This window comes from Octodon degus, unplaced genomic scaffold (assembly GCF_000260255.1).
Source record: "Octodon degus isolate 3935 unplaced genomic scaffold, OctDeg1.0 scaffold00007, whole genome shotgun sequence".
Classification (NCBI taxonomy): Eukaryota; Metazoa; Chordata; class Mammalia; order Rodentia; family Octodontidae; genus Octodon; species Octodon degus.
The window spans coordinates 5,241,712-5,259,615 of NW_004524583.1; the positions used below are offsets into that span (position 1 = coordinate 5,241,712).

General features: G+C 37.5%; 1 protein-coding gene and 1 non-coding gene across 2 annotated transcripts in view; both read left to right on the top strand.

Annotated features, from left to right (window-relative positions):
* The window catches only part of Gtf2a1 (general transcription factor IIA subunit 1), a 43,081-nt gene that overhangs the window by 2,891 nt on the left and 22,286 nt on the right, over positions 1-17,904 (top strand). Inside the window, exons 2-6 of the mRNA XM_012517261.2 lie at positions 7,107-7,311; positions 9,450-9,514; positions 11,714-11,789; positions 12,762-12,895; positions 15,674-15,994. Coding sequence (XP_012372715.1) covers positions 7,125-7,311; positions 9,450-9,514; positions 11,714-11,789; positions 12,762-12,895; positions 15,674-15,994 — 783 coding nt within the window. The 5' untranslated portion in view covers positions 7,107-7,124. The remainder of the gene's footprint in view (positions 1-7,106; positions 7,312-9,449; positions 9,515-11,713; positions 11,790-12,761; positions 12,896-15,673; positions 15,995-17,904) is intronic.
* LOC111813339 lies at positions 8,788-8,931 on the top strand. Its single transcript, XR_002818633.1, has one exon. It is a non-coding gene; the product is annotated as a small nucleolar RNA SNORA79 (small nucleolar RNA).

Sequence of the window (17,904 nt, forward strand, 5' to 3'; positions counted from 1 at the left end):
CCACCAGGGGGCGGGGCTGGCTGGCATGTGGTGCTGGGGGATCGAACCGTGGTCCCTGTGCTTTGCCAACCTTGTTCCAAGTAGGTGCTTTAGACCACTGAGCCATCTTTCCAGCCCCTGTCCTGTTCATTCTAACAGATTAGCAGCATAACTGACTTCTGCCCACTAGATGCCAGTAGTACCTGTCAATTGTGACTAAAATGTCTAACCATAACCCAACCTCTCTAGGGGCAAGGTTCAAAATCACTCTCCAATCGAGAACCCCTCCCAAGTTACTATTCTAAATGTCTTCTAATTATATGTAGATAATTGATTTATACTTAGGTGTATATAAATAACTTGGCCCATAAATTGGATTATTTATTTATTTATTTATTTAATAATTTATTTTTTACTTCCTTTGCTCTTAGAGAAACTTTCTGCTGCCTTAACATTTCTGAGAAGCCCAAAAATGGGATTACTCATATGTTTTATTTTGGAATTAGATGTTTTATGAAAGCAGGGGACTCCTTCAGAATTTCTAGCCTAGCATATTACCAGGAAGCAGTAGGTTCATCACATTTTGTACATCAGAAAGTAGCTTGATAGCTCAGTGGCATAAACGCCTGCCTGGTCCTGAGTTTGATCCCTGGTACTGAAAAAAAAAAAAAAAAAGAAAGTAGCTTGACACTGTGCTTTGAGGAGGACACTTAGCAAGGGATAGAGATAGGAATCTAGGTCATTCATGTTTTATATACTTCATAGTTTAAAGGAAGCTACTAGGTGCTCTGAGACCAGCAATATTAGTGTGGAGATTAGAGGCTTGGTTAAAGCTGGGCTACAGTAAGGCAGGGGAGGTACTGAGTGCAAAACTCAAAGAACACAACAAGCCCTAAGGCTGAATCAGATTGCCTGGGTTTATTCCAGGTCTGCCTGCTTTAAGTTTGTTGATCTTGATTAGTTGGTTCTCCCTGAGTTTCTTTTTCTATGAAAAGGAGATGACGTCTATTTGATTGTTACTTTGTGAAAAACAAGTCTGTGCGTATAAAATACTTAGTACAAGGAACTCCATAAATTTTAGTTACTGGAATGTCTACTTAATATGTAAGCAGATACACTTCTTAAACATTTGGGGAGCAGAATATGAATTTTCTTAGTCAATTTTAGACGCCAAGGCAAAGATTGCAAAAGTAAGGCTGCAAGAAATAGTAAGTACATGGGGAAAAAGGAGTATTGTAAGGATTGGAAAAGGCTTCTTATTATTTTCCAAGCAAAACAAACAACAATCCTGTCTTCCAAAGTATCACTATGTAATGCTATAGCATAGTGATTACCATTGTCAAAACAGTATCACATTTTTTAACAACCAGTAATTAAAGCAGACTTTTGTTTTTTCTCCACCAGTACCAGGATTTGAACTGGAGGCCATGACCTTTATCTGGAGCTATGTCCCCAGGTTTTTATTTTTATTTTTTGGCGGAACCAGGGATTGACCTCAGGCCCTTACACTTGCCAGGGTAGCGCTTATTCCACTGAGCCATCTCCCTGGCCCCTTACAATTTTTATTCCTCAAAACATTCTATGTCTTTTTTTTTTTTTTCAGAACCAAAGATTGAACTCTGGGCCCTTGCCAGGCAAGCACTTATTCTACTGAGCCATCTCCCCAGTGCTTCACATTCTATGTTTTAGCTGCATCTGGTGACATACACCTGTTTGAGACCAGCCTGGGCAATTAGCAACTTAATGAGACTGGCTCAGAATTTTAAAAAGGTGGGCGCTCTGCAGATGTAGCTCAGTACAGAGGGCTGGGTTCAATCCCCAGTACCACCACAAAATAAAGGTATAAAGTGAAATTGACTGAACATAGTTAATTCAAATTTTACATTATTTGACTATGAAGTTCAGTACTTGGTACTAGTATTATACTATTTTTGTATTTTTCGTGTTACCTAGCACAGTGGCTGTGATGGTTCTTATAAATACCGATCCTCAGTGGACTAACATAGTAACCCCTGCAGAGCTTTTGGAAATGTTGGGCTACCTTTGTATGTTGTGGTGATCAATGGGCACCTTTGGCATTCAGTAGGCAGGACCCAGGAAGGTTGCATTTCCTGTGGGGCTGGCCTGTAAGGCAGAGAGTTGCCCTGCTTCAAGTCTTGATAGCATCCTTACAGATAATCACTATTCTAGACTAGTTTTTCCATTTTTTTCTTTGAGTTTAGTATTAGATAGCTTTGAATTTAGTAGTGAGAGATTTGAGTTAGTATTTTAGTCATATGAGGTCTTAAATATGACGGTCTGCCCTGAAGCTGTTCAAACTGAATAGACTCAGTGTAGTAAGTGCAAAATGGAAATGTCTGTAATACACCTGGGTAGTAAATGATTGCTTTTCTTTGAAACTGAGACTTAACTTTTGCTTTGTTTTGGAATCAGAGAAGACTGCTGATCACAGGAATGTAGTTTAAGGTTGGGTCTGTTACATTCTGGGACCTCATTCTAGTAGAATGGGATCCAAGGATCTGCTTTGTAAATAAGTACAGTATTTTTTTAATGCAGGTTTTTTTTTTTTTTTTTGATGTTTCAGTGATGTGTGGTCAGTGTGGTTTGAAAATATTAAATAAAAAATTCCAGAAATACCCAATTCACAAGTTTTATACTGTACATTATTTTGAGTAGCATGATTAAAGTTCTTTACCATACTGCCAGCCCCATACTCCCCAAGATATGAGTCAGCTTATTAAAACATTAATTAATAGTGCTTTGTGTTTTTTACCTTCATGTTTTGACTCAAGCAGAGATTCTATTTGCTTTTGAAAGAAGAGATACAGTTTGGGTGATAAGAACCTTGCTATATGTAATACATTACTGTGTTTTCTTTGACACACAAGTGCCTGTTTTTATATTATGCTAGGAGCCCACTTCATAGAAATAAACCTGACAAATTTGAACTCTTAGGAAATAGTACTTTAGGCTTGGGATACAACTCAGCAGCACAACACCTTCCTGACAAATGCAAGGTCCTGAGCTCAGTACCCAGTACCAAAAAAAAAAAAAAAAAAGTAGTGTTTTGGTAACACAAAAGGAAACCAGCTGTTTTTTTTTTTTTTTAAACATTTATTTAGTGTGTGTGTGTGTGTGTGTGTGTGTGTGGCCAGCTCAGCCCACTAGGGGGCGTGGCTGGCTGGCATGTGGTGCTGGGGGTTTGAACTGCGGTCCCTGTGCTTTGCTTAGCTTAGCTTGTTCCAAGTAGGTGCTTTAGACCACTGAGCCATCTCTCCAGCCCCACCAGCTGTTTTTTAGTCTGGGATTTGCAAAGACCCAGATATATTAGCTAAAACAAAGTAATTGTGTTCAGTTTTTCCTCTTTTTAGATGAGGAAATTGCCTAACCCAGATAAATGATTTTGGACTTCATAGTTAAACAAAGATTAACTGATTTCCTGATTTCTGATGTAATGCTCCATTACACAATTAAAACTTTTACTATCAGGCTGGGAAGATATGCTCCTCTGTCTAAGCACCTCCCTGGCGAGCATAAAGACCTGAGTTCAATCCTGGTACTAAATGCTGTGCTGGCCCTGAAACCAGGCATGGTGGTACACACCTGTAATCCCAGCACTGCAGAGAATGAGACTGGAGGATCACTAGTAGTCTGAACTGTATGACAAGACCTTGGATCAAATAAATAAAAATTTTCAGAAACTTTTGCTATCAGTAATATTAGCTGACTTTTAGTGACTGACTTTAGACTCTGATAGTGTTATTACATGAATATATAATTCAATTTTCACAACCAGCTTGAAAAAATACGGTTAATATCTCTGGAAGAATAGATTTCAGGCAAGATTAAATACAAGCGTTCTTTTTTTTGTTGTATTTAGTGCAGTGTCTACAGGGTCTCACTACATAGATCAGACGTGTGGTGATTCTCTTGTTTTCAGCTTACCAAGTGCTGGGATAATGGTGTGCACCACTACATCCAGTCTCAATCGCTGTCTCAGTGCACCCTGGGGGTCATGCCAAGGATAGAACCTCCAGCCCCCCTGGATGTGCCTAAGCAGGTGCTTTAATCTGCTGAGCTATCTGGCCAGCCCTTGTGGAGTCAGGGATTGAACCCCGGTCCCTGCACTTGTCTAAACAGGTACTTAGTCCACTGAGCTGTCTCGCCAGCCTAGCATTCTTCTTTTAATGACCCAAGTTTGCTTCTTCCACCAGGTCATTGATTTCTAAATGAGAATTGTGGGGCCGGGGAGATAGCTCAGTAGAGTAAGTGCTTGCCTAGCAAGTACAAGGGCCTGAATTTAATCCCCAGTTCTGCAAAAAAATAATAAAATAAATAAATGAGAATTGTATATACTATGTACATCACAATATTCAAAACAGAAATGAGCAGAGGAAACTTTAACTTGATGACACTGCTTTTGTGTAATTCTTACAGTACTATAAATGAATAATATAAAAATTTATATAAATAAATTTGCACTTATTAGCACTTTACGGTATGATCAGCAAAAATTGCAGTACTGTATAAACAAAGTGTACTGTACCACAAGGACACTGAAGCTCTATCAACAACATATATGCAATTGTACAAGAAGAAAAAGATAGGTTGTAAGACTGAGCAGCAGGCTATAAGTCTTTTTTTTTTTTCAGAACCAGGGATTGAACTCAGACTTTTGCGCTTGCCAGGGAAGTGCTTATTCCACTGAGCCATCTCCCCGGCCCAGCAGGCTATAAGTCTTAATAGCCGTTAAAGAATATTTGTACTAGCACTATTGGGAATGGTTGTACTGGGAAAGTTATTATTTCATTAAGGTGTTAGAAATGTGCTAGATTTGTTATCAATGAATCTAGAATGTTTAGAATGGGAAAGGGTTGGGAGATTAATAAACATTTCTCTATAGCAAGGACTAAGGTCTACAAAAAGCCTCAGGTGAGTGAGTCAGTATCGCCAGAGCAGGCTCTGGAGGAGAAAAATGTATGTAGATTTGCATGCAAATGGCCAAATTGTTTTATTTGTATTTTTAAGGATGTTTGTGACTGTTTTGAAGGGGATGCCAGGAATGAACTCTGGGCTTTGTTCCTGCTTGACAGGCACTTATGCTGCTAACCTACATCCCTGTCCCTGGACTAGCTTGTTACTTTTTTTGATTATTTTACAGAGTTGAGGTTTTGGATTACACACTAAATAAACCTGGTAGAGAGGAGATATGTGTTAGGGGAAAGGACGAAATAGTTGCAGATACTTTCTTTTTCTCCTTCATTGATTTTTTTTTTTTAAATCCTACAGTGAAATGAGAAAATACATGCTAGTATCCCCTGCCTGAAATGCTTAATTTAGATTTCAGAAATTTTCAGATTTTAACATTTATATGATAAAGTTTATTTATTTCACGTACTCCTTATATTCTTTCTTTCTTTAGTTGTGTGTGTGTGTGTGTGTGGCCAGCTCAGCCCACCAGGGGGCGGGGCTGGCTGGCATGTGGTGCTGGGGGATTGAACTGCGGTCCCTGTGTTCTGCCAAGCCTGTTCTAAGTAGGTGCTTTAGACCACTGAGCCATCTCACCAGCCCTCCTTATATTCTTAGCCTCGGTAATTTTGTACAATGTTTTCAGTGATTTTGTCAAGAAATAAAATTTCATGTTGTAGAATTTTTCAGTTGTGGCATCATGTCCATATCCAAATACAGATTTTGGAGCATTTATTTGTTTTATTTTTTTTGGTGGTACTGAGGATTGAACTCAGGACCTTGTGCTTGCCAGGCAAGTGCATACTCTAATGAGCTATCTCCCCGGCCCATGGAGCATTTAATGTTTTGAATTTTTGGATTTGGAATGCTCAACAAAAGTCACTAAACCAGGGCTGGTGAGATGGCTCAGTGGTCTAAAGCACCTACTTGGAACAAGCTTGGCAAAGCACAGGGACCGCGGTTCGATCCCCAGCACCACATGCCAGCCAGCCCCACCCCCTGGTGAGCTGAGCTGGCCCCCTCCCCACACAATAAATGTTAAAAAAAAATTAAAAAAAAAAAAGTCACTAAACCATATATATAAAAAAATGATTGTCAGTCTTTGCCATAATGGGAAAAGGAGGGAAATGTCAAGAAGTGCTGGGAATACTTGTAAGACATCAGGTGGTGGTTTCTTTTTCCTGTGTAGTTTTAGGCAGATGACAGTTGGGCCTTTCTGACTTGGAGACTGCCTATATTGCCTGTTTCTCAATCTTCCAATTTAAGGAGAGATGCTTTTGTGTTATCTGTTACTTAAGCAGAAAATTTTGTATTAAGGAAAGAATTGTATAAATTTTTTAATAAAGGTTTTGATATTATAAAAGATCTTTCTGTTTTTGACATAGGGTCTCATCATGTAGTCCAGGTTGGCCTTGAACTCACTATGTAGTTTAGGCTGGCCTTGAACTCATGATGATCCTCCTGCCTCAGTCTCCAGGAGTGCTGGGATTATAGGCTTGTGCCACCACACCCAGCCAAAAGATAATCTTTGATTACTAAAACCATTCTCATAAAACTGTTTAGTAACTGATTGTTTATCTTTTTTTCTCTTTAAAATAAAACGGTTTAGTAAAACTTGCCAATTAAAGAATTATTATAGAACATTTTTTGGAAGATATTTCTAAAAAGAAAAAAATTATACAGTAAAATACAGATGACAATTGAATTTTTAAAGATTTGTTTCATTTTTTCTAGTAGCATGGAACGATTGGGCTTGAGCTGGCACAGGCCTATAATACCAGTACTTGGGAGCTCAGAGAGGTCAAGTCCAGCCTACATTGCATAGTGAGACCCTGTTTCAAAAAAGGGGAGTTGCTTGTTGGTTATATATTTTGTGGCTGTATCAGTTTTTAAAATGGAAGAATGTAGTGAGACATTATAACTCATGTGTATAGTCCCAACCCTCTTGAAGACTGAGACAGGAAGATCAATTGATCTTGGTAGTTTAGTGAGATCCTGTCTTAAAAGTGTAGCCCATTGTGAAGGCCCTGAGTTCAGTCCCCATTTCCACCTGGGAGGTGGGGGTGGATGTGAACAGCTAGTAAAAATGTATTTTGTCCAGATGTCTAGAGTTATGTAATCTTATTTCACTGATGAATCGTTAACGTTCTTTGTATTAGCTATGGGAGAGTAAACTGATGCAGTCTAGGGCAGTGGATGGATTTCATTCAGAAGAACAGCAGCTTTTAATGCAAGTTCAGCAGCAGCATCAACCCCAACAGCAGCAACACCATCACCACCACCACCATCAGCAAGCTCAGCCTCAGCAGACAGTACCTCAGCAAGCACAGACCCAGCAGGTTCTCATTCCTGCATCACAGCAAGGTGAGACTGAGTTTTTGGAGTTATTTTCTCAAAGAAGAAAGACTCTGGGTTTCTTGAATCTTCTTTTTAAGCTGTGGTTGGTAAACAAAAGATTACATTGTTTCCTTTCAAGATGGCTATAGAATAATATCTCAGTTCACAAATGCTGCTTTTTGCAAATCAGTCATTTCTCAAGCAAAATTGTGGGACAGACTTTTGCTTCCTTTCATAGACCGCTCATTGTGTGACAAATACAGCCATGCTGTGCACCTTTACAAACACAAGCACAGTTGCAGCCATCTTCCCCCAATCATAAAACAAATTGTCTAGTGATTATATTGCCTAAAATAGGTCAGATCTGTAGAAGTTATTTACTAGGGGCTTCATTATTTTATTTGATAAAGTAGGTATCTCCTTTATGACACATATTCCTTCAAAGACATGTGTTTGGTTTTTTTTATTTTTATTTTTTTTTTGGCAGAACCAGGGATTGAACTCAGGCCCTTGCACTTGTGTTTAGTTTTTATCCATATATCTTAAACACTAGAGGAGTTTTATAATGTTGATGGTCTGCCATACAATCCCATAGTCATTTGTGTAAGTCTTAAGTTGACAAAATTAGATTTCTTTAAAGTGAAGAGTGCAGGGACCTCAGTTTGATCCCCAGCACCACATGTCACACCAGCCCCACTCCCAGGGCAGGCTGAGCAGGTCAGAGTCTTGGCATATTGGTGCATGCCTGCAGTCCCAGTGCTGGGGCAGCTGAAAGCAGGAGAATCACCACGAGTCTGAGCTGTGTAGTGAGACCCTGCAACAACCAAGTACATTAAAAAATAATAATAGAAAAATAAGGTGAAGAATGGATAACAATATATAATAATGTAATTTATGTTACTTGGTTTATAGTAAGAAAAAAACAAATATTTACAGCATCTGTTTGTAGTACTTTGCAATCTGCAATTCATCTTACACTTTCATTAATACCTTGTGTAGGTTTTGTGAGATAGCTTTTATCTCTTTTATCTCTGTTTCTTTCTTTCTTTTTCTTTTCTTTTTTTTTTTTTTTCTGGAACCAGAGATTGAACTCGGGCCCTTGTGCTTGCCAGGGAAGCGCTTAATTCCACAGAGCCATCTCCCTGGCACCCTTAGCTCTGTTTTATAACTAAGGATAATCTTGGCCTGAAAGGCTTAGAAGCTTAGTACACTGCATGTAGCAAGGTTTTTCCCCACTTACCACCATCAGTTCAGTTACAATATTTCCTGAGCATTACAATTTAGTGAATCTTAATTGTAATTGGAGATGGGTGACAGTAAATGAAAAGTTTAAGGTAACCATTTAGTTAACCTGTTTATCTCATGTGATAATAGATGTAAAACAGAAAATTGATGGTAACATACAGTAGAAAATTCTATTTGAGTTTTACTATTTATATCAAAGATTTAATGTTTTAAATCTATGCTTTATATCAAATCATTATATCTATTACATAAAATCTTTGATGACTGTTCCTCCTATTGCATTGAGGCTTGGCAGTGGGATTTTATGTCATCATAAAGTGAAATTTGATTTTCTTCACTCAGAGAATATTAAGATAATGGGATTATCTGTCTGTTCTCTGAAATTTGCGGGATCAAACAGTTCCCTTTACACTTAAGTAACACATTTCTGAATGGTATTTTTAAACAATTGATGAAAGAAACGTGATAGTCTTAGTTGTCAGGTTGGAAGAAAAGGACTATGTAAATTAACGAAATAGTTTTAACTTCTTGAATTTCCTCTTAATAAATTAGCAACTCATTCTATAGTGGTATGGTAGAGCAATTAAGTGAAACAGTTAATACTGACCAAGGCAGGATTAATTACATTTGAAAATTCTTAATCATTAAGAATGTATAGAAATGTATTTGTCTAGATGTTGAAAGTGCTATTTCCTGTTTCTAAATTCCTTTATGTCCTTGCATTGTAATCTGTATTTTTTATTAGTTTTCCAGCTTAGAGTTGACGTAATACAACTGTTATTTTCCATAGAAATCAAATGGTTAAGTATTCTAATGCAGAAAATGTGAAAAGCACAAGATTCAACATAGGTATCATTCTTCTGGTTATGAAATAGTTTTGTTTCTTTGTTCACATGTGTGCTTGTTTTTTTTTCTCATAGCCACAGCACCCCAAGTTATTGTTCCTGATTCTAAGCTGATACAACATATGAATGCCTCAAACATGGTAAGACACAGGATATAACACTTAGAGTGGCTTCACTTACTCTAATTCAAATTATGAATTGCCTAGTTAGATGGATATTACCAATTTAAGATAATTGAAGACTTGGACAGAGTAGTCCCATCACCCCCTAATTTAAATTTCCTAAATATTATACTTACCAGCTCTAAAGTTTAGCTTAGACATTAAGATGCAATTTTCTATTAAAAAAAAATACAAAAGGAGAGTGATAGATGTTCCTTCTGCTGTTTTTGAGTTGTAGTAAGAGTAGGGAAGAAGGGAAGGATAAATTCTACACATTGTTAGCAAAAAAGGATTGGGAAAGTGATATCTTCACCTTTAATGGGTAATAGGTCATGGATCAAAGTGTGGGCTACACAGTGAGTTCAAGGCCAGCCTGAACTACACATGGAGGCCCTGTCTCAAAAATAAACAACAAATACATAAATAAGTACATAGCATGTGTATTTAAACAAATGATAGGTCAGAAAATAGAATAAGCCAAGGATTTAGATTTAAAGAAATTTAGAATATGGTTTAAGATTTTTATTTTTTACGGAACTGGGGATTGAACTCAGACCCTTGCACTTGCCAGGCAAGCGCTTATTCTACTGAGCCACCTCCCTGGCCCAGTCTGATATTTTTGTGTATGTGTGTATAATATATATGAAATGTTATTGTTTAGCTCCATTTTAAGATACAGAAATTAAAAACTTGGTGACTTTTCTAAGTATTTTAAGGCTTTTTATTTTTATTTTTTTCTTTTTAGCTGACTCAGCTCACTGTGAGGGTGGGACTGGCACAGCATGTGGTGCTGGGGATCAAACTGAGGTCTTCTGTGCCTGCCTAAGCTTGCCTAAGTAGGTGCTTTAGACTACTGAGATATCTTACCAGCCCCTTTAAGCCTTTTTAAACTTATCTATTAATATAAATAGAGCATCTCTATTTCATATTTTCAAACTGAAAAACAGTCAATCCCCAGGTCTGCCATGCCGGCCCCGCCCCCTGTGGCGTGCTGAGATGGCAATTGAGCCTGGGTGTGGTGGCACGCGCCTGTAATCCCAGCTCTTGGGAGACTGTAAACAGGCGGATCACTGAGTCTGATCTAGTAGTGAGACCCTGAACACCCTGTAGACCCTTCCCTAAAGTATATATTAAAAAAACAAAAAATGAGAAACAGTTTGAAAATGTGCCAGGTGTCATGGCTCATACCTGTAATCTAGCAGTCTGGAAGGTTGGATAGGAGAATCACAAATTCGAGCCCAGTGTGGCAGTATAGCTTATAGTGGAGGTCATGGGCTCAATCCCTCCTACTGCAGGATGGAAAAAAAAGACAAGAAAATACGAAGTCAAAAGTGTTCCAAAGCTGGAAAATTAGAGCATGATACAAATGGAAAAATTCTATACCCGACCTCATATAAGAGTTGCAGCTTTTAAAACTCAAAGCTCACTGAGATTGTATAAAATTACCTTCAGGCGACATGTATAAAGATGTATATGAAATATAATTTTGACTTGGGTTCTATCGCCAAGGTACGAACATGAAAAGATTAAAAATGTAGAACCTTTCTGATTCTGAGCATTTTGGGTAAGGAATGCTCAATGTGTTTGTATTTCACTTAGACTATGATTCCAGTATTTTACTTTTTTCCTTTTGGATAGTATAGCATCACAGGATAGGATTACCCGCTGTACTCTTCAGTGATAAGTGTTTTCAATGGAGATCTGTTGATTGTAGTAGAAATTGCAAAAATTAAGAAGTGAAGATACAATACTCAATAGTTTTCCCTCAGTTGTATGAATGGAAGAAATTGAGTTTAAGAAAACAAAGGAGGGGATAGGAAGCAATAACACATCTGTCATTAGTGTGGGTATGCCTAAGAGTATACAGGTTACATTGAATATATGAAGGCCTTAAAGAAAATTGAAGAGGGAGTTACAAAAATCTACCTGTTCACTTTCCGTAGAGTATGTTTCTTAGGGAAAAACCCAAACAAATAATTATATTGCTTCCTAAAATATACTAATTAGGTTATTTAGGCTAGATAATAACATGGGATTCAGAACTACTGTAAGAACTTTTCATTTTGGTATGTACTAAACAAAATATTTCATATGCCAATTAAAATATGTCAGAGATAAACTGAGATACTTGCATGTCTATGTGTGGTTTTTATATTTCTCCTTTTTTTATATTTTCAGAGTGCCGCTGCCACAGCTGCTACATTGGCACTCCCTGCAGGTGTGACTCCTGTTCAACAGATACTAACAAATTCAGGTAAATAGGAGTAATAAGTGGAACCATTTCAGAAAATTAAATCTAATGTTCTATGTTTTATGTTTCTTTTACCATTTGGTTTAGGTTATTAAAGTAACTTTGAGGGCTATCCTACATGCAGCTGTAATTATTGGGAAGGTGAAATTTAACTCTTAAGTACTCTGTGATCTTGGTTGTGTGTATGTGTATTCTTGCATTGCTTGGTTAATTTCTAAATTCATGAATGACTTAGAGACTTGTCTTGCTGCATGTTTTGTTAACATAATTTATTCACTAGTTAATGTAAGATTTTGGGGCATCTAAAGCAGCCTAAGTATGGGACATTTGGTTCTGGTCATGCAGTTAGTATTATGTGGCACTGATGATAGCAAACTTCATTGCATTTTACATTTTTGAAACCAAGTACTATGATGCTTTGATGTAATGAGCTACCATCCTTAATCTGTTCTGGGTTTTTTTGTTTATTTGTTTATTTTTTCTGGTACTGGGGGTTGAACTCGGGACTTTGCACTTGCCAGACAAGCACTTATTGTACGGAGCTGTCTCCTCAGCCTTTTTTTTTTTTTTTTTTTTTTTAAAAGATAGGCTCTTGCTATATAGTTCAGACTATCCTGGAGCTCACTGTGTAGTTCAAACTGGCTGAGACTCAGGGTGATTCTCCTGCCTCAGCCTACTGTGGGCTGAAATTACAGGTGTGTATTCTCACACCTAGCCTGTAATCTGTTTTTCAATCTTTATTGAAAACAGTTGTATGAGAATAATATTGTATGTACAGGAAGTTAAACATAAGCAGTGTATTTGAAAATGCAGGGTAGATAATGATAGTTATACATATAAGCGATGGCCCTCAATGAGATATTTAGACTTCCACCCTGATAGTTGCCAACTTCTTTGGTGGTTTGACGTTCCATATTATTTTGAGGTGATCACTGCTAAAATGGTAACTTGGAATCTGTGCTTCTTTTGCTTTAGGCCAGCTTCTTCAGGTGGTCAGAGCAGCCAATGGTGCCCAGTATATCTTTCAGCCTCAGCAGTCAGTAGTTCTACAACAACAAGTTATACCACAGATGCAGCCTGGAGGTGTACAAGCTCCTGTTATACAACAGGTAAAAGAATTTTAGTTATGAATCCTGTAAGGTTCTTTTTTTGTCTTTTTTATGTGCTACTTGGGTGGTTCTCATTTTCTCCATTGTTATATAAAATTTATTATACAAATTTTTAGATTCTCTTCTAGTATACTGTCTTGCAGCGTAATTTACAGTCAGCATGTTTAAGACTGAATTATTATCTGATTATCATTTGTCATTGTCCTGAATATTCTTTTCTGTCAGGACCATGCCATTTGTTCAGCCTCCTAAGTTAGTCATTTTGTTCTCATTCAGCAAGTATTTATTGGGTCTCAGGGTCTTTCCAAGGGCTAAGAACAGTTTGATGATGCTGATATATTTTCTGAAAGAGGAAAGTTTTCCCTTGATCTCCAGTCATCAAGATACCAATAATGCTACCATTTCTTCTTAGTAGTTTCTTTTGCTGTTTTAAGTTTTACGTTGTTAGCAATCTTACATTTGAAACTAGTTTTCACATTCTATTTTTTCTTTTTATCGTCTTAACCAGTTTCCCTATCTCTAGCATTCTGCCCTCCTAACCTGACTGGATTTACAGGCTGGTTTGTAATCTTCACAGAGATGTTAAAACCTTTTAGTGACTTCTATTGCCTGCTGGAAAAAGTTCAAACTTTTTTAATATGGTCTATATTTAAAAAGGAAAAAGATGGAGGTCTTGTTTCTTTGACCTCTCCAAGTTCATCTTTAGCTAGGCCCCTAGTTATTTGCTTTAGCTGCAGTTTAAAGTTTACAAATACTTATACTGTACAGATATGCCAAGTGTTGTATTATTGTACAGCGAGAACAAAGATAAAAGAGGTATGATTATTTCTTACAGAACTTAGGTGCTTTAAAAAAAATCACACAAACACATAGTTTCAATATAATAGTAGTATATAATGATAAAGCAAAGATTAGACAACAGGACTATTAATACAATCTAATTACAGCATTCTGAAAATAATGTGCCGTTGCCGCTTCTGGATTTCACTGACATTCTTCTGTGTAGTGTACTGCCTTTGACTTTCTGTCCTGTACCTCCTTCTACGCCCTCCAAATAAACCAAACAGAAAAGCCGGGGTAATTTCCTGATAGCAGGAATGGAAACTGAAGTATGACTTATTAGGAAGATAATGTTGATCATTCCTTGTTCTCCAAGCCAAGAATGGTATCCTCTTCCATATTTTCAAAATAGCCTATCTTCCAGGTTCTTCCCTTTATCTGAAATGCATAGAATCAGGGGAGTTTGAGATTTTGGAGTTTTTCAGATCTTGAAATATTTATATGGGCTATCAGTTCAGCATCTTTAAATGAGTATCTAAAATGTTACGAAACCCAAACTTTTCAATTAGGGGGAGAGAGAGAGAGAGAGAGAGAGAGAGAGAGAGAGAGAGTGTGTGTGTATTTTACCGGGGATTGAATTTAGGACCTTGCACTTGCCAGGCAGGTGGTTATGCCTCTGAGCTATCTCCCCAGCCATCAATTATGGATTTAATATCTGTTCTGTGGTGTAGTATCTTTTTTAGTTGTTTTTGCTTTATTTGTCTGCATATTCAGTCTGTCATTTTCTTAATGGAAATACTTGGATTCATTGAACCTAATGGCAATAACAGACATTCATTGGTTTAGATTTTGATGACTATAAATGTTAGTTGTAATCAAGTTGTAGTTTAATCTATCAAAATACATAACTTAAAAGGATACTGGGCATTGTGGTGCACTCTTATAATCCAGTACTGTGGAGGCCGAGGTGGAAGGATCGCCATTAGTTCGAGGCCAGCCTGGGCTACATAAATGAGTTTAAGGCCAGCCTGTACTATATATGAAGGCCCTACCTCAAAAAACCAAATATAGATTGTAGGGAGATCCTGGAAGAAACTTTTATTTTTTTAAAGAGTAGAGTAGAATTTATTGGAGAAAAGGACTGGGGAATAGGGGAGCTCCTCAGGAGAAAGATTCCAAATACCGAGTTACCAAGAAGGACCGTTAGAAGTGTCCTGTTAGTTTTTGGCTGTGGTTGGATGATAGAATTGAGTTCTAAGTAAGATTAATAGCTTTTATCTCACATCAGTTAAATTGGAATATTAAATAGTGGAGCCTATGTTCAGGTACTTTCTAAGCTATGAGCTGGTTCTGATTTGCTGCCAGTGTTGAGCAAGAACAATTGATTGTAGTCTAGCAGTAAAATGATAAGCTAAAAGAGATTGAATGACTTGCTTCTGCTCTATTTGATCTTACATAAAACTGGATCAAGATCTTCAAACGTTCGTTCCATTTTCCTTCATGTGGAGGTAGTAGGGTTTAATTAGCAAAAGAAGGGCTGTAGGCCACAAAATTTAGGTTTGGATTTTTTCCTGTTAGTTACCAGCTTTGCCAGTAACTAAACCTTTCTATACTTCATGCAAATAAGCTAATGACTTGTGAAACTCTTGGTCTCTCACACACACAGTAAGTGGTAGATGAAACAATTAGCTTTTTTTTTTTTTGGCAGAACTGGGGATTGGACTCAGGCCCTTGTGCTTGCCAGGGAAGCGCTTATTCTACTGAGCCATCTCCCTGGCCCCTATTTTTTTTTTTTTTTTAAACAATTAGCTTTAGATAATCTTTGAGTGATTTATTTAGTGGGTCAGTACACAAAAATTGCTTTGTGCTTTAGTACTTTTAACTATGAATGAGATAACTGCCATTTCCGAAGATTTTTTTAGCATTTCAGCCAGTTTCTTTCTACTATATTTCATCCTCTAACCAGTTCCTCATTTGTGATTTTTCCTTTGCCCCTAGGTTTTAGCCCCTCTTCCTGGAGGAATTTCACCACAGACGGGCGTCATCATCCAGCCTCAGCAAATCTTATTTACAGGAAATAAGACTCAAGTTATACCTACAACAGTGGCAGCACCCACCCCAGCACAGGCACAGATAACCGCAGCCAGTCAGCAGCAACCACAGGCACAGCCTACCCAGCAGCAGGCGCCGTTGGTTTTACAGGTTGATGGGACTGGAGACACATCATCAGAAGAAGAGGAAGACGAGGAAGAGGATTATGATGATGATGAAGAGGAAGAAAAGGAGAAGGATGGAGCCGAGGATGGGCAGGTGGAAGAGGTGAGCGTCTAGGAAACACCTGAGAAGAGAGTTGTTCAATCATGTCCTATTTTATTTGGTTCCAAGCTGATTAATTACATTAGTCCTACGGGTTTTTTTTTGAGGCTGTCAGGTGCTGTGAAAAGTAAGAATTTAAAAGCTAAAACTGGATTCAAGTAATCAGTTTGGTTTTTTGATTTTTCTGGCTGTATTTATATTCATAAAATACAATTGTTTTATGTAGCTATAATAATGTATATATGTCACATTAAATTTTATTAATAAAGTTAGTGGAGATAGGTGATTCTGATTCTTGGGCTCCTGGATTTGTAATGTGATTTAGACATAAGATACTCGTTGACTAGATAGATGCAGTTGCTATTTTTGCTTTAGTAGTTATAAAAGCACGGAAGCAGTTTGAGGGAGAACAAATTCAAGAAAAACTCTAGGTAACAGTTTTATTAAAAACCCTTTGGGTGTGGCTGTATGTTCCATACTAGTTCAGTTTTCATTGTTAATCGCTTTCCTTGGCATATAATAATCTTGATCTTGCCATAAGGTTCTTCTAAGTTAAAGTCTTTCAAAAAGTTTATTGTTGGCCAGCAATGTAACTTAGCGGCATAAGCACCTGCCTGGCAAGCACAAGGTCCCGAGTTCTATCCCTGGTACCGCAAAAAAGAAGTAATAAAAATAAAAAAGTAAATAAAAAGTTGATTGTTAATTATTGAATAGATACAGACAGGCATTAGGATTTTTTTTCACATTGTTTACTCTTAGAAACAGTTTCCTGGGTGTTAAATCTTCTGTATTATCAGAACCACATTAAATAAAGAGCACTACCTTATGCCACATACAAAACCCATAATACTGTAGCTATTAATAACAAAACTTCAATTTTTTTTTATGGTAACATTTTAAATAGAGCAACAGAAACTTAAAACTGGAGGGATATTTAACTTTTCGTGAACCTGCTGTGTCATTATCTGATCTGAAGGAAGTGACTGCAGTGACTTTTCTCAAGGCGCTGCTCAGAAACATTTGATCGAATTTTTCTGGTCAGATGCATCATCTTTGAAAATAGTTACAAGTGTATTTATTGCCTAAAAAGCAGTGGCACACATAGAGTGTGATTGTGAAGTAAGGATTGTTTTTCTTTAGTATAGTGTGTCTTAATGACCGTCTTTTTTCATTTAAGTTTTTCTCAGTTCAGTGATTGGAACTCCATTCCAGTTGAAATTTTGCAGGGACTATGTTTATAGTCACTGAAAATGAGAGATCTTCTCAGACTCTTGAAACCTGCTCAGAATGAATTAAAACACAAAGCAAGGCTGTATATTTTTTCACTGTACTCAAAACTGTCAAGATGCATAAAATTATTTGCCATAACTTGAGCTTGCCATGTGGTAATATAGTACAAATATATTGATTTTCATTTTGAAGATAGCTGTATACTTGTGAGTGGTCCAATGTATTGAAAAAGCTAAACCAGTGAGCTCTTTTTCTTTTCTTCTTTTTTAATGTATTTAGTACAGGGTCTCACTACACAGATGGGACTCGTAGTGATCCTCCTGTTTTCAGCCTCCCAAGCGCTGGGATTACAGGCACACACCAATATGCCCAATCTCAATTGCCTTCTCAGCACGCCCTGGGGTAGGGCTGGCACGGCACTCCGGTGGTCAAACCTCAGTCCCTGCGTCTGCCTAAGCAGACATTTTAATGTGCTTAGCTATCTTGCCAGCCCTTTTGATTGTATAAATGACTTGATTTCAGTTTGCAAATCATTGTTTTCAGCATGTTACTTCAGCTTAGCTGCCTTACTTGAGAAAAATAACTGATGTCCCTTAAGTGAGCATGTTAAAGAATTGGTGTTGATTCTATACCCTGACTTAAGAAAGTCATGGTTCTGACAGCTTGAATGACATCTGTTTTTA